This window comes from Canis aureus, chromosome 14, assembly GCF_053574225.1.
Source record: "Canis aureus isolate CA01 chromosome 14, VMU_Caureus_v.1.0, whole genome shotgun sequence".
NCBI lineage: Eukaryota > Metazoa > Chordata > Mammalia > Carnivora > Canidae > Canis > Canis aureus.
Genome location: NC_135624.1, coordinates 52,092,849 through 52,108,555, shown reverse-complemented (window position 1 = coordinate 52,108,555; position 15,707 = coordinate 52,092,849). Strand labels below are relative to the sequence as shown.

The 15,707-nt window shown below is 37.7% G+C and overlaps 1 protein-coding gene across 7 annotated transcripts in view; it reads right to left on the bottom strand.

Moving 5' to 3' along the window:
• The window catches only part of PAICS (phosphoribosylaminoimidazole carboxylase and phosphoribosylaminoimidazolesuccinocarboxamide synthase), a 71,101-nt gene that overhangs the window by 8,567 nt on the left and 46,827 nt on the right, over positions 1 to 15,707 (bottom strand). For all 7 annotated transcript variants that reach the window (XM_077848119.1, XM_077848121.1, XM_077848115.1 and 4 more), the window contains 6 exons: positions 13,388 to 13,585; positions 6,097 to 6,275; positions 3,783 to 3,962; positions 3,569 to 3,682; positions 2,608 to 2,691; positions 269 to 449 (listed from right to left, as the gene is read on the bottom strand). In XM_077848119.1, the coding sequence (XP_077704245.1) occupies positions 269 to 449; positions 2,608 to 2,691; positions 3,569 to 3,682; positions 3,783 to 3,962; positions 6,097 to 6,275; positions 13,388 to 13,585 (936 nt within the window). The remainder of the gene's footprint in view (positions 1 to 268; positions 450 to 2,607; positions 2,692 to 3,568; positions 3,683 to 3,782; positions 3,963 to 6,096; positions 6,276 to 13,387; positions 13,586 to 15,707) is intronic.

Below are 15,707 nucleotides of genomic sequence, written 5' to 3'. Positions count from 1 at the left end.
AATAAAACCTGAATGTCATCGACACACAATGTTGTATGATTTTCAGGTGCACGCAGGTTGCATTTTCAATTCTTTCTCCCTGAGCCATTCTTTTATAAGTGCCTAAAGCACCTTACACTCTTTGGAAGTGAGTATCATGAAAGCCTAGACTGTCATTTTTCCCCTTGAAAATGTGGCCAATTCTTTTTCAGCATTATTAGTCAAAAAACAAGATTTATTGGCAAAATCAGAAGAACTTCCTGAAATGCTCTAGTTATGTGACATTTACCTTCATACTCTGCTTTAATCCTCAGAGTTTCATCTGGTCCTTTATGGGCAGATGTTACCCGAAGTTCACATGGAATGCCAAAATTTCCACAAGCCTTTTGGATTTTTTCACAGTGACTGAGATCAGAAGTTGAGCCCATCAGTACTACAACTCTGCACTGACTTTCTGATTTTAGAAGTAACTGGAAAGGAAAAACATGGATATGCAAAAGAAGATGGCAAAATGGATAAATACAGAAATGAATACCACAAGAATAATAATCAGTTTACAGAGCTAGAGGAGAGTAAAATTACAACTGGAGAGAATATTTAATAGACCAAATTCAAGACAGACACAAACAGGATAAAACGATAGAGTATTTATTTTTCATAATAACCTTTATATAAAAAAAGCAGTCTTCATAATTAAGATCTAAAAAGATTTTCATCAGATAGATTATATTTTATATTATATAAGCTATTATAAATAAAAGGCAAAGAATCACTCCTAATTAATTTCAGAAAGCTGTAATATAAAATATTTCATCCTAAGATTTTTTTTTTAAAACATCTTATTTATTCATGAGAGACACACAGAGAGAGGCAGAGACATAGAGGGAGAAGCAGACTCCATCCAGGGAGCCTGATCCAGGACTCAATCCTAGGACCCCGGGATGACCTGAGCTAAAGGCAGATGCTCAACCACGGAGCCACTCAGGCATCCCTCATCCTCAGATTTTTAGTACATTGCGTTTAATGGAGACTTTAAGGCATAATGAGCCAAAATAAAGAGATTATATCATAAACCTTTAAAGTTAGTTGCTTAGGGAAGCCCGGGTGGCTCGGCGGTTTAGTGCCGCCTTCAGCCCAGGGCCTGATCCTAGAGACCTGGATCAAGTCCAACGTCAGGCTCCCCGCATGGAGCCTGCTTCTCCCTCTGCCTGTGTCTCTGCATCTCTGCCTCTCTCTCTCTCTCTGTGTGTCTCTCATGAATAAATAAAATCTTAAAAAAATAAAAAATAAAAATAAAGTTAGTTGCTTAAAATTCAAAATGCTTGTTTCCATGGAAATGATGTTTTGAAAACTGGCTGTGACCCTTGGATAACTGCAAATCCCATTCAATTTCCATGGAATTACAGTGATTGTAATACCCTAAATCTTAAAAAAAAAAAAGATTTGAAAGAGATAGCAAGCATGCATATGTGTGTGTGTGCGCGCACACACACACACACACACAGGAGCAAGCAGAGTGGGAGAAAGAATCTTAAGTAGATACCCCACTGAGCACAGAGCCTGACTTGGGGCTTGATCCCAGGACCCTGAGATCATGACCTGAGCCAAAATGAAGAGTTGGACACTTAACCAACTGAGCCACCCGGCACCCTGATAATACCATCAATCTTTTTTTTTTTTTTTACCATAAGTCTTAAAGTAACATTTTAATGTCACATGGAGTTCTAATTCTGAACTCTACTTCTGAAACCCATGCTAGTAGAACTCTGAATAGCAGTGGCAAGGTGGGTAGGAAATGTAAGGGGCAGGGAGAAGACAAGGATTCTAGGTTTCCCCAATAGAATTTGGGAGTATACTGGCCAGTTCAACAGCAGAGGGTTTCAATATGTTATTGAGAACAGTTTAGGTGGTACATTTCTTTTTTTTTTTTTACATTTTTATTTATTTATGATAGTCACAGAGAGAGAGAGAGAGAGAGAGAGAGAGAGAGAGAGAGAGACACAGGCAGAGGGAGAAGCAGGCTCCATGCACCGGGAGCCCGACGTGGGATTCGATCCCGGATCTCCAGGATCGCGCCCTGGGCCAAAGGCAGGCGCCAAACCGCTGCGCCACCCAGGGATCCCAGGTGGTACATTTCTTAAAAGTGCTCCTTTAAAAACAAAAACTACTGGAGAAAAGGGCGCTTGGTGGGCCCTATATCTGTGCTCAATGGGGAGTCTGCTTAAGGATTCTCTCTCTCCCTCTGCCCCTCCTCCCACTTGCACACACATTCTACAATAAATATTAATTTTAAAAAACCCACTGGAAAAAAGAAAACTGCACCATCTCACTTTTACTTTCCTTTTAAAAAAGAAAAAAGATTTTATTTATTTATTTGGAGAGAGAGTTGGCAAGCAGGGGAGGGGCAGAGGGAGATGAAGAAAGAATCTTAAGCAGACTCCATATCAAACGCCAAGCCTGAGGTGGGGTTCAAATCCATGATCCTAATATCCTGAGATCATGACTCGAGCTGAAATCAATAGCATGATACTCAACAGACTGAGCCACCCAGGTGCCCTTATTTTCCTTTTAGAAGCAAGATCTTGGAGAAAAATACAGAACACCATGGGTTTATTATAAAAGTTTTACCTCTACTCTTTCTGCAACCCACTCAAAATTTTTCTTCACCATCTGGAGCCCTTCTGGAGTTACTTCCTTGAGGTCACGATATGACTAGAAAATAATAAGGTAGAAAGTTTAGAATACAGATATTCTATTAATAATATTCTTGCTAACTGAAATTATTTGATTTTGGAGTTTGGGGTAGATTATGAAAAGCTTGCATAGCAAGGAATATATCTAAAAATCTATGTAAACCTATAAATCCTTTTCCTGAATTAGACTAGAAAAAGTTCATTCATTTAAGGATAAGTGCTTTCTACACTAGCAACTACGATTAAGTGCCTTGCGCAATTCTTACATAGTGTACAGAATATCTGTTCTAATTTCGTTTTCATAGGACAGAGCAGAAATGGAATCTGATAAGATCCACCACACTTGGGACAGAGTTCCAGATCGCCACTCATTCTTATAATTAGGAAGATAGCAATCATCCTCTCAGTACCTTAGAGGATGACCAAAGAAGGATGACACCTGCTCTGTGTGATGGTCATAATATATGAGAAATCTGTTTTGTAAAGTATTGTTCCTATTTTTTTCTCAGGATATAGAAAGTATAAGAGACGTTTATCTTTTTTTTTAAGATTTTATTTATTTATTCATGAGAGAGGAGGGAGAAAGAGAGAGAGAGGGAGGGAGAGAGAGAGAGAGAGAGGCAGAGACACAGGCAGAGGGAGAAGCAGGCTCCATGCAGGGAGCCCAATGTGGGACTCAATCCCGGGACCCCAGGATCATGCCCTGGTCCGAAGGCAGCGCCAAACCATTGAGCCACTCAGTGATCCCGAGATATTTATCTTTAAGGGTAAACAGCAATCAACTCAGGTTCTTATCATATGGAACAATAACTGCCTTTTCTTTCCCCCCATCTTTCTATTCACCTCTATCCCAGCCTGATCTTGCAAAGAATAAAAAAAAAATCCTGAAGCATTACCTGTTTGTCTTTCTGTTGGCTTCGATCTCCTGATGGCCAGAGTCTCCAGGAATCATTATCAATAACATCAGCAAGAACAATTTCTTTGGTGGTTACATCAACACCAAATTCAATCTAGAAATAGCACATCACCAAAGAAAAGTTTTCAAAACTCTACAACTAACGACATTTATCAGTTATAATCTTTCCTCTCAAAATTCCATTTTATTTGTACCTTCATATCAACCAGTGTACAGTTTTGGGGCAACCAGGATTTCTCCAGTATTTCAAAAATAGCCTGTGTAGCATGACTCATGATATCCACTTCAGTCTGGCCTATAACAAGTCCAGCAAAGCAAAATTTTGCAGCAATTAGCTGTTCTTCAGACCACTGTGGATCATTATTGGCATCATCCTGAAAATAAAGTATAGGAGTACAATTACTTTAAATATGAAAATTTTGAACTTTTGAGATAAACTGAAGCCCTTTTTCCCTTGACCATGAATTCCTCAGAAATATTTTCTCTAAAAACTTTTTTTATTAAAATGCCCCTTATCCCTGGGTGGCGCAGCGGTTTAGCGCCTGCCTTTGGCCCAGGGCACGATCCTGGAGACCCAGGATCGAATCCCACATCGGGCTCCCGGTGCATGGAGCCTGCTTCTCCCTCTGCCTGTGTCTCTGCCTCTCTCTCTGTGTGACTATCATAAATAAATAAAAATTAAAAAAAAAAATGCCCCTTAATTCACAATTGTTTTAAATTTGTCTAGTTTTAATAGCTACTTTAAAATTCAAGATATTCAGTAACTTATTCTAGGTGATGAAGTATTTGAAATAATTTGCTCTCTTTATATAAACTAAGTAAGTTTGTGATTTTAATGTTTTCTTCATGAGTCAACAGATAGTAAGAAGACCAAACCACATTTTAGCTCACTAAATCTTTCCAGAAAGCAATTTTCATAATCTCCCAATCTTTTTCCTTTTTTTAAAGATTTTAAATAATTTCTACACCCAACGTGGGGCTTGAACTCACAATCTTGCGATCACAAGTCACATGCTCTACTGACTGAGCCAGGCAGGCACTACTCTTGACCTCATTTTTATTTTATTTCTTAAAAGATTTTATTTATTTATTCATGAGGGATACAGAGAGAGAGGCAAAGACACAGGGAAAAGTAGGCTCCTCGCAGGGAACCCGACGTGGGACTCAGTCCCGGGACCAGGATCATGCCTTGAGCCAAAGGCAGACAGATGCTCAACCACTGAGCCACCCAGGCGTCCCTTGATCTCATTTTTAATAAGAATTTATATAAGACTACAAGTGTTTAAGGATATTATTTGATAATTCAAGAGACTTCATATTAAGCCATTAGTAAAAAAAAAATAACTTTCATGTTATTCTAAGTAGTGTCCCAATTTCACATGAAAAATTCTTTTCATTTCAGGTTTTATTCATTTATTTGAGAGAAAGAGACAATAGTGAGAAAAAGCACAAGTAGGGAGGAAAGGGAGAAGCAGGCTCCCCACTGAGCAGGGAGCCCGATGTGGGGTTCAATTCCAGGACTCTAAGATCATGACCTGAATCACAGGCAAATGCTTAACTGATGAGCCACCCAGGTGCCCCTGAAATTTTTCTTTTATGAATTCTAGATTTGTATTATATAAACATTTTAAGGTGTGCAATTTACTGATTACACTTGATCTAGGCTAAAAGGCTGAGAGGCAATTTCAGCTCACTGTTTAAAAATGCTACATAAGGTACAAGTGGGTGCTCAGTTGATTCAGCATCCAACTTTTGGTTCTAGCTCAGGTCATGATCTCAGGGCCCTCATGTCTGGCTGGTTCCCTGCCAGCATAGAGTCTGCTTGGGATTGTTTTCCCCTTCCTCTCCCTCCCCATCTGCTCCACAACCCCGCCCCCCTCCGTGTATATGCTCATTTGTTCACTTTCTCCCTCTTTCTTTTTCTCTCAATAAATAAATAAAATCTTAGGGGCGCCCAGGTGGCTCAGTGGTTGAGTGTCTGCCTTTGGCTCAGGTAATGATCCCGGGGTCCTGGGATTGGGTCCCATTATCAGGCTCCCTCTGGGGAGCCTGTTCCTCCTTCTGCCTGTGTCTTTGCCTTTCTCTTTGTGTCTCTCATGCATAAATAAAAAAAATATTAAAAAAAAAAATAAAGGAAAAAAAATGCTACAGAAACATTACTTCTGACTTTGGAACTATGCATAAACAAAGAGGAAAAGAGACAAGGAGTTTCAATAAAGAAAACCAATACAAATTTTTAACAACTGATTCCTACATCTTTGGTGGTTTTGCTTGTAAGACACATCAGTAATAGTTTTTCTGTATCTGAATATAAAAAGATCCCTTGTATTTGCTTTTACTTCAAACTCTTTAATGAAGAATTTAAAAAATTTCTGAATTATTTTTCTTCCTAATAACTGCATTTTTCAAAAATTTTAAAAAAGATTTTAATAACATTAAATCTTTTTTGACTTTGAAATTACATTTGTTGCTATATTATAGTAAGACACAGAAGCATAAAATAATTACCTTGAAAAACAGCTCCACTTTAGGTGGGTAAAATTTATATCCTTCTTTGACACCAGGATTTCTTTTGAGAAAAGAACCAGTTGCTATTCTTCTACAAACCCATTCAATTGGAATCATCTCACATTTAGGTGCAATGAAAGCTGTCTCCCCACACATTCTGGTGAAAGCAGTTTTGATACCTATATATTGATAAAAAGTTTTTTAAAAAAGCATTAAAATTGTATTTAAAAAGGTAGACCTGAGGTATAATAAACTACTATTTACAAAAAACAAATGAAAAAACTTTATCTAGCCAAATGCATTATCCCTAAATGACACTATCAAAAATAATTTTTTAAAAAGTACAAGTAGAAAAATTATTAATATGCTTAATATTGATAAGCTTAATGCTTACCAAAATATTTAGGAATATTTCATTTTAATGTTGCCTGGCATTATGGCAAGACATAATGAATGTCTTTACCATTCATTTTTTCATACATTCAAAAAATACCTATTGAGTAACTTCTGCTACAGCTTACCTAACTTTGCATAAAGCATGTAACTCATTTAAGTGATGCTAAATTATCTTTAAACCAAATTTGGTTATATGATTTTCACATTTTACAGTCCAGTATTAAATGAGCCTTATAAAATAAAATATCAGTCTACTTATCACAATCAGATACAGCCCTAAGTTTTAGATCACCCTTTTCTCTTATATTTGAAGAAAATAATCCCTGAAAACATATCCAACAGGTGACAGCAGGAACATAGTGGCCAATTTGGTGAAGAGCAAAGAAAACACTTGTTCTTCCTTTCCCTTCTATTTGACTCAAACTGTTACTGGAAAACCAAGATAAAAAGCTAGCTAGTGATGGGAGCTGTTTTATTTAGGGGCTTTGGAAAATAATTTCTCTGATCATAGTTATGATATATCATGAACTATATGATCCAGCAATTCTACTTCTAGGTATTCCAAGTACTAACACTGCAGCCTGAAGATGAGCATTATTATGTTAACCTATACAGGTTTCCAGAAGACGTTTTAATCATGTTAATGCTACAGTATTTGTGTGCCATGCAGTAACACTTCTAGAAAAGGTAGTAAAGAATTGAAAGCAGGGACTCAAATAGATACTTGTACACCAACGTTCACAACAGCACAATTTACAATAGGGGAAAACAAAAATAAAAAAAAAAAGGGGGGGGAAAAGCAGTACCTGGGTGGCTCAGTTAAGTGTCTGCCTTCAGCTCAGGTCATGATCCCAGGGTCCTGGGATCAAACCCCACATGGGGCTCCCTGCTCAGCGGGAGCCTGCTCCCTCTACCCCCCACCCATGCTTTCTCTCTCTCTGCATTCTCTCTGAAATTAATAAAAATCTTAGGGATCCCTGGGTGGCGCATGGGATCCCTGGGTGGCGCAGCGGTTTGGCGCCTGCCTTTGGCCCAGGGCGTGATCCCGGAGACCCAGGATCAAGTCCCACGTCGGGCTCCTGGTGCATGGAGCCTGCTTCTCCCTCTCTCTGCCTGTGTCTCTGCCTCTCTCTCTCTCTGTAACTATCATAAATAAATAAAAATTTAAAAAAAAAATAAAAAATCTTAAAAAAAAGGGGGGGAGGGGGAATAACTCAAATGTCCATAAATAAACAGATGAAAAGATAGCCAAAATATAATATATACATAAAATGAATTGTTATTCAGTCATTTTGAGAAGAAATAAAACTCTGATACATGCTACAACATGGATAAACCTTGAAAACATTACACTAGGGCAGTCCGGGTGGCTCAGTGGTTTAGTGCCACCTTCAGCCCAGGGCCTGATCCTGGAGACCCGGAGATCCCTGCATGGAGCCTACTTCTCCCTCTGCCTGTGTCTGCCTCTCTCTGTCTCTCATGAATAAATAAAATCTTAAAAAAAAAAATACAAGAAAACATTACACTAAGTGAAATAAAAGGACAAATACAGTATAAATCCACTAATATGATGTACCTAAAATAGGCAAATTCATAATCAGAAAGTAGAATAGAGGTTACCAGAGCTGGGAAGGGAGAATGGAGAGTTTTATTTAATGGGCCAGAGTTTCTGTGTAAGATGATAAAAAAGTTCTGGCAATAGATAACTAATGCCACTGGATTTACACCGTAAGATGGTTAAAATGACAAATTTTGTTATGTTTATTTTATCACAATTAACAAAAAAAATTTTTTAAGTACACTCTATGCCCAATGTGGGGCCTGAACTCAAGACCCTGAGATTAAGAGTCACATGCTCTACTGACTGAGCCAGTCAGATGCCCCAACACAATTTAATTTTAAAAAGTAGCAAGACCTACTACCTTAGGTCAAACATCATAAATTTGTTTTCATTTGTTTAATCCTCATAATACCTGAGAAGGTAGATAATATGACAAATATCCAACAAAATAGATAAGGACAAAGGCATAGTACTTATGTCAGCTAGTATTAGATAAAGCAGTTTCCAACCAACACTATTTGAACTCTGGGCTACCCACTTAACCACTATGCTATACTGCCTCTCCAAGAAGTGTTAGTATATCACAGTACAAAGTAATACAACAGAATTAACGTGAATTAAAATATCTGGAAACTTGCATGGGTTCAACATAATAATGTTCACCTTCAGGCTGCAATGTTAGTACTTCCAATCCCAGTCTCATCTTCTAAGATTAATTTTTTCTTATTAGAAAACGATCAAGAATCTTTGATCATACACACACCTACACATATATATTTCCCTACATGAGGGAATCTACATTTATGTAAGACTTGCACTGTGTTGTTTTATGTGTTATGTCATGTAACCACACATAACATTGTTCTGGTAGGTATTATTACATTTTACAATGAAAGAAACAGGCTCAAACAAGTAATATGAAAAGCTGGGTCATGTTGCCAATCAGTAATGGTGCCTGGACCAGTTTTTTTTTTTTTTTTTTTTTTTAAAGATTTTATTTATTTATTCATGAGAGAGAGAGAGAGAGAGAGAGAGAGGGAGGCAGAGACACAAGGCAGAGGGAGAAGCAGGCTCCATGCAGGGAGCCTGATGTAGGACTCAATCCCAGGACTCTGGGATCACGCCCTGGGCCAAAGGCAGGCACTAAACTGCTGAGCCACCCAGGGATCCTAACCTAGACCAGTTTCAAAACCTGTATTGTATTCTCTGTACTCCCTTTGGATTTGACCAGTAAGATTTATGTGAAACAGGGAACTGTTATATGCTACATGAACAAGAACTCTGGCAAAGAATAACAGTGAGAATAAATGGTCATTTTAACCCTTAAAGAATGATTGGGCTCATGCTTATGGATAGGCAAATGATTTAAATCAATCCTGAATTATATAGGTGATAATTATATGCCTGGCTTCAAGAGTTCTCCCTTTTAAGGTCTTTGTCATATTTGTTTATTTGTCTACTAAGCTTGAAAGACTAGTATCCAAACCTATTTAAATCTAAAAAAGTTACTTTTACTCAGAAGAAAACTCTTCCTTACATCTAAGAACCAAAAGCACAGAATCAATTTACAGTAATGATCCAGCACAGGAAAAAAACTGCTTCAAAAAGAAAAGATTCAGTTTAGATGATATAATGACTGCTTCTAACACACGTGCTAATCATATTAGCAAATGTCACGGGGGGGGCGGGATGAGCTAAAGAACCCTCCTCACCTCTCACTGCTTACAAAATTTAAGACTCCTATCAAGATTGCTAAGCAAATGTCACTTCCTACTCTAAATTACAATGGCTGTATCTGATAGCTAATCAGCCCACATGTCCCGTCCCCTCATGTGTTAAGGCTGCCGGGCTCCTCATCTTTGTTTTAGCAACTGCAGGACTTCTACCCATTATCACTACTAACCCCTAAATGTAATTACAGGTTTCTGTGGGAGAATTGAGACTTAAAAGGCTAGGTTTTGATGTAAAGTATTGAGACCAAATCCACACATTTCATAACTCAGGTGTAGCACCTATAATATTATTTCCATGGAAAAACAGTATGTCGGGCAGCCCCGGGTGGTGCAGCGGTTTAGCGCCACCTGCAGCCCGGGGTGTGATCCTGGAGACCTGGGATCAAGTCCCACATTGGGCTTCCTGCATGGAGCCTGCTTCTCTGCCTGTGTCTCTGCCTCTCTCTCGCTCTCTCTGAATGAATAAATAAATAAATCTTAAAAAAAAAAAGAAAAAAAAACAGTATGTCTTGTATCTATTATTTGTATAGTATTTTAAAGTTTGCTTATGATTGACAATGAAAAAAACTAGAATCCATGAACACCAATAAAAAATAAATTTATAAAAATAAAATAAAAAAAAGAAAAGAAAAAAGGAAAAAAACTAGAATCCTGATTTACCAGATCTCATTTGGTGCTCTTCCCATTCTAACTTCTAGAAATAGCTTAATTAGGAATATAATCTTGATTATAAAGAAAGCAATTTTAAATAGTCCTTTGGTGGTCAGCTAGGCACACCATTTATTGATCTATCGGCAAGTAAAAATTCAATAAGGCAAAAGAATTCCTAATCTGTCTTCTAAAACAAATCTAAGGGGACATCTAGGTGGGTCAGTGGTTGAGCATGCCTTCAGCTCAGGTATGATCCCAGTCCAGGGACTGAGTCCCGTATCAGGCTCCCTGTGAGAAGCATGCTCCTCCCTCTGTGCCTCTGCCTCTCTGTGTCTCTCATGAATAAATAAAATCTTTAAAAAATCAATCAATCACTCAACCAATCAAATCTAGGGATTTTTAAAAACTTAAGTTTTCCTTAATTTCAGTGTACAAAACCTGAAAAATACTTTCAACATTTCTTGTGAACCAAGTTAAGTTTTAGTTAAGTGTGCCAAATACAGTAGTTTAAAGATAATTGTTGGATTACTTCACCTAGGATGACAAACTTTCTCAGCTTTCTCAGATGTAGGACTTTCAGAGTCAAAACTGGGAAACTTCTGGACAGATAATTTGGGTTACCTTAATTTACTTTTTGTTAAGCCCTAGAAAGTACACTGAATAAGCAAATAAAAACTTGGGCCTGTACATATCTTCCATTACTTAAAGGTAAATAAATAAATAGATAAATAAATACACACAAAGTATATATAAAACCAGATAGCTATGTGTAACTACTATGCGTATGCACGAGCTAATTTTTTTATTGTTAACAATTTATAGTATTAAAAAACTTTCTAAAATTGTAATATGTACAGGGAAAATGAGATAACTTGGCAAGTTTAAAATGGATCACTTATCTGTATTGCAAAACGAATATAAAATTAGTTTGATGCTCTCTATAGAAATTTACTCAGTTACTGAGAAACCACCAATCAAGGAAGCCTTGAAATAAAAATCCTAAAATCTGGGACACCTGGGTGGCTCAGCGGTTGAGCATCTGCCTCAGGGCGTGATCCCAGATTCCCAGGTTCAAGTCCCACAGCAGGCTCCTTGCAGGGGCCTGCTTTTCCCTTTGCCTGTGTGTCTGCCCCTCTCTCTGTGTGTCTCTCATGAATAAATAAATAAAATCTTAAAAAAAAGAAATCCTAAAATCTTATTACTTAGGAACTGTGGGTAGTCCTTTAAACTTCTAACATACTTTCTATATAGAGGGATTTATGATGTGGATGACAAATTAAGTTGGCAATTAACCATTTTTTTCCTATATTGACTTAAAAAGTGTTCAACAGAAAACTAGGAAAGAGGCAAAAACAGAATTGACTTAACTTGAATCACCTTGTTATTTTGTGGTAAGCAGGTATATCTATCTTGACTGGAAATAAAGGTATTAAATTCCCCTTTGGGATTCAAAAAGATTAATTTAAGAGAGATTATGGACATACCTTGAATAATTGTGGGTTCGGTTCCACACTACCACAATACATCAAATTAATTTTTTGGTTTCCCAGTGCACATACAAGTTATATTTATACTATACTGTGGTCTACTAAGTGTGTGATAGTATGGTATCTAAAAAAGGATATATTTTATGTTAAAAAATTCTTCATTGTTAAAAAATGCTATCTGAGCTTTCAGCAAGTTGTGATCACTGATCATAGTTCACCATAACAAATCTAATAATGAGAAAGTTAAAATATTGAGAGAATTACCAAAATGTGCTAGCAATATGAAAAGAACAAATGCTGTTGGAAAAATGGCACCAACAGAGTTTTTCAGTGCAGAGGCAGGTTTGCCACAAACCTTTGTTAAAAAGAAAAAATAAAAGGCAATATCCACGAAACACAATAAAGTGCAATAAAACAGGGTAGGACTGTAATGCTTACAGGAAATTCTAAGCAATGAAAAGGGCAACTGGGTAGTAAAAGGAGACAAAATTATTAAATTATAAAATTAGAACTGGGATTGTAAAAACAAAGCTTTTATTTTATAGATAAGGAACTAGAGCCTTCAAAGGTTGAATGATCCAAGACAATGAAGTCTTCCGCTGGAAGAAAAGAGCTTAAATCTTTTCTTAGCTGAGATATCATATACTACAGACAAATCAGCACTGTCTGAATCCCTGCAGAAAGGTCCATTATCTCATTCCCCTTTCTTTACTCCAGTGCCTTCCAAAGAATGTTCTGATCTCATGTTTTTGTATCTATAGGAAATAGTCTTCTTTCAGTTTCAGAGTAGGGGGTAACCCTGGAGATCCTGGATTCTAGTTCAAACCCCTCCCTCACTTGGGGCACAATGAGAAGGTGTGGTGGCAACCTTCAAATACCTTTCAGGGCTTTCAGCTGGAAAAGGGATTTGAAATTTTGTCTTATCTCTAAGGAGCAGAGCAAAGAATATAGAATTACAGGTACCAAATTTCAATTCTTCAATTAAAGCTGCCTAATCCGAGAATGGGCCTCCTTTATAGGTGAGTCTCTCCTAGGACATCTTCCTAGAAGACAAAGTTACAGAGAAGATATGCATGCCAGATAAAAACTGTGGCAAAATATTAGGAGGCCTTAACTAAATGATACCACTTACTAATTCCAAATTAAAGTGCTATAGTAAAATTTATGAGTTCCTGGTTTAAGTAACCTTAGCTTTTGAGACATCCTCAAAGGACATGTTCTAAATGCAAGTAATGTCATCTCCCCATGAAAGAGATCAGAGTATGCTCTGTGTGTGTATGCACTCAAAAGGGAGGAGACTATGGGGGGGGGGGGAGAGCCACTTACCTGCTTTTACATTAATAGCTGAAAAGGTGGTCAACACGTTGTTAATCCAAATAACGCCATTTCTCTATGAAAGGACCAATAGGTGTGTGTGTGTGAGGGAGAATATGAAAAGGGAAGTTATTGAGAGAGCCACTTACCTGCTTCCTTTAACAACTGAAAAATACAACTGGTAGTTTTATTTGAGATTGCAGCTTTTCCTTCCAGGTGATTCTTTCTGGCTGCATTTCCTGCTGTAATCTGGTCCTTGGACTGCAGGAGGACTTTTCCTGGACTATCGAGCAATTCATAGACTTCTTTTGTTTTACCCTCATAGAGTTTTTTACCAATATTCAGTACTGTGGAAATAAAATGGGAGACATCAGATTTCAGAAAAAAGTTTTCTGACTGAGACTTAAGTTACCTAGAATGATCAAGCACAGAACATACAGAATAGTTAAGGAATAATGTTAGTAAAAATTCATTCATCTGCATAGAATCTTATACTCAAAGTATTTTCACAGGCTTCATATTTGATTCACATAATTTTGAGACAAACTGTAATCACATAAATAGAGTTGACTCTTGAACTACGTGGGGTTTAGGGTTGAAAATCTGCATGTAACTTTTACTCCCTAAAAACTTAATAGCCTACTGTTGATCAGAAAGCTTGCTGATAACATTAAATGGCCAATTAACACAATTTTCTAAATTATATCTATCTTACACTGTATTCTTACAATAAACTAGAGAAAAGAATAAAATCTTAAGAGAAAATATTTTTGCAGTTCTGTGTGGTATTTATCAGAAAAAAAAAAAAAAATCCAAGTGTAAGTGGACCAGTGCAGATCAAACCCAAGCTGTTCAAGGGACAACTGTATCAAGATTAGAAAACTAAGTATCAAAAAGGTAGAGGCCCTGCAGATAGGAAATGGCAGAGCTAGACAATATCCTCTGTCTTCTGAGATGATTATTCTTTGCTCTTTCTACTATCAACCCTTCTCTCACAGAACTAAAGTAGAACTAATTTAAATTAATGTAACCTACAAATAGTATTTGCATTTTTATATGTTCACAATACAATAATTAAACTAGCTTGTAGATGAAAAAATACTTTATTTTTTGTGACTTTTGCTTGGCATGGCAGGCAAAATGGGAAAGTTCAGCCAGAAGGGTTTCTTGATTTTTGAAGTGCAAGAGGAGGCACCACTTCCCACTGAGGTTAGTCAATTTCCAAGTACCTCTATTTCTTAATCTTTCTCCCCTATCCCCCAGTGTTAATCCTTCCTCCATACTAACAATGTGAGACACTGTGAGGAAGTAAGGACAAGGGAACCCAATTTGATGCAGGTCACAGACCTATAAAAAGGTAGACTGGTCATCTGAAAGAATGATTTAGATGAAGATGAGAGATACAGAAGTTTAAGGACTTAAAATTTCCAAGGGGAGAAATCACCCCTCATGCTCCCAGATCATGGACTCATTCTCAGTATTGGCATTTTTTAATGTCCATGTGCCAGGTATACTAGGGATATACCAATAAACAAGACAGAATTCCTACTCTCAGGCAACAGGAGTCTGAGGGAAGCTGAAATTAAACAGGATATCATAATAAGATGTGAGAAGTACAGACACAGATCACAGGTTCATAGCAGGCCTACCCAACCTAGTCTAGACACCAGAGAAGGAAGTCTGGAACAAAGTGAGGTTTAGGTTGAGATCTGAGGAAGGATAAACATTTAGCCAGAAGAGGGAAAGGGGTTGGTAGTGGTGGTGAAAAAAAGACCATGGGGAAAGAGTGCATGGCAGGACTATAGAATGGTTGGAGCATGGGAATCCCTGGGTGGCTCAGCAGTTTAGTGCCTGCCTTTGGCCTAGGAGTTCCAGGATCCAGATCCAGTCCCACATCGGGTCCCCCGCATGGAGCCTGCTTCTTCCTCTGCCTGTGCCTCTGCCCCTTTCTCTCTCTGTGTGTGTTTCATGAATAACAAAGTCTTTAAAAAAAAAAAAAAAAGAATGGTTGGAGCACTGTGTTTATGTATACTGCTGTTGGGCAGAGGAGGGCAGAGGAGGACAGCAGCTACAGAACAGAAAGGATGGCAGGAGAACTGAGCAGTTGATAGATCACCACCTAGTGGAGGTAACAATTAATCAAACCAGTTACTGAATTGTAATAGTTACTGCTGCAGGGTACCTAAAGGAGGAATTCCCATCCTGTTGTACCGTTCTGACTCACAAGCTGTAAAAGGCTCCTCAAATTAGAGTCTCAGTTTAGGGCTCCAACTCTAGATTTCTCTATTCCCTTTCCAGAACTCTAAACTTCTGTAACTGAATTTCTGTATCCCACTTCCAGGCTTTTGACATACTTTCCCTAGGTCCAAACACTGTTTCCTTCCCTTGAATTTTACTATTCATCCTTCAGGCTTCATACATTGTGTTGACAATGTTTAGATTTTATCCTAAGAACAACCATGTGGCTTT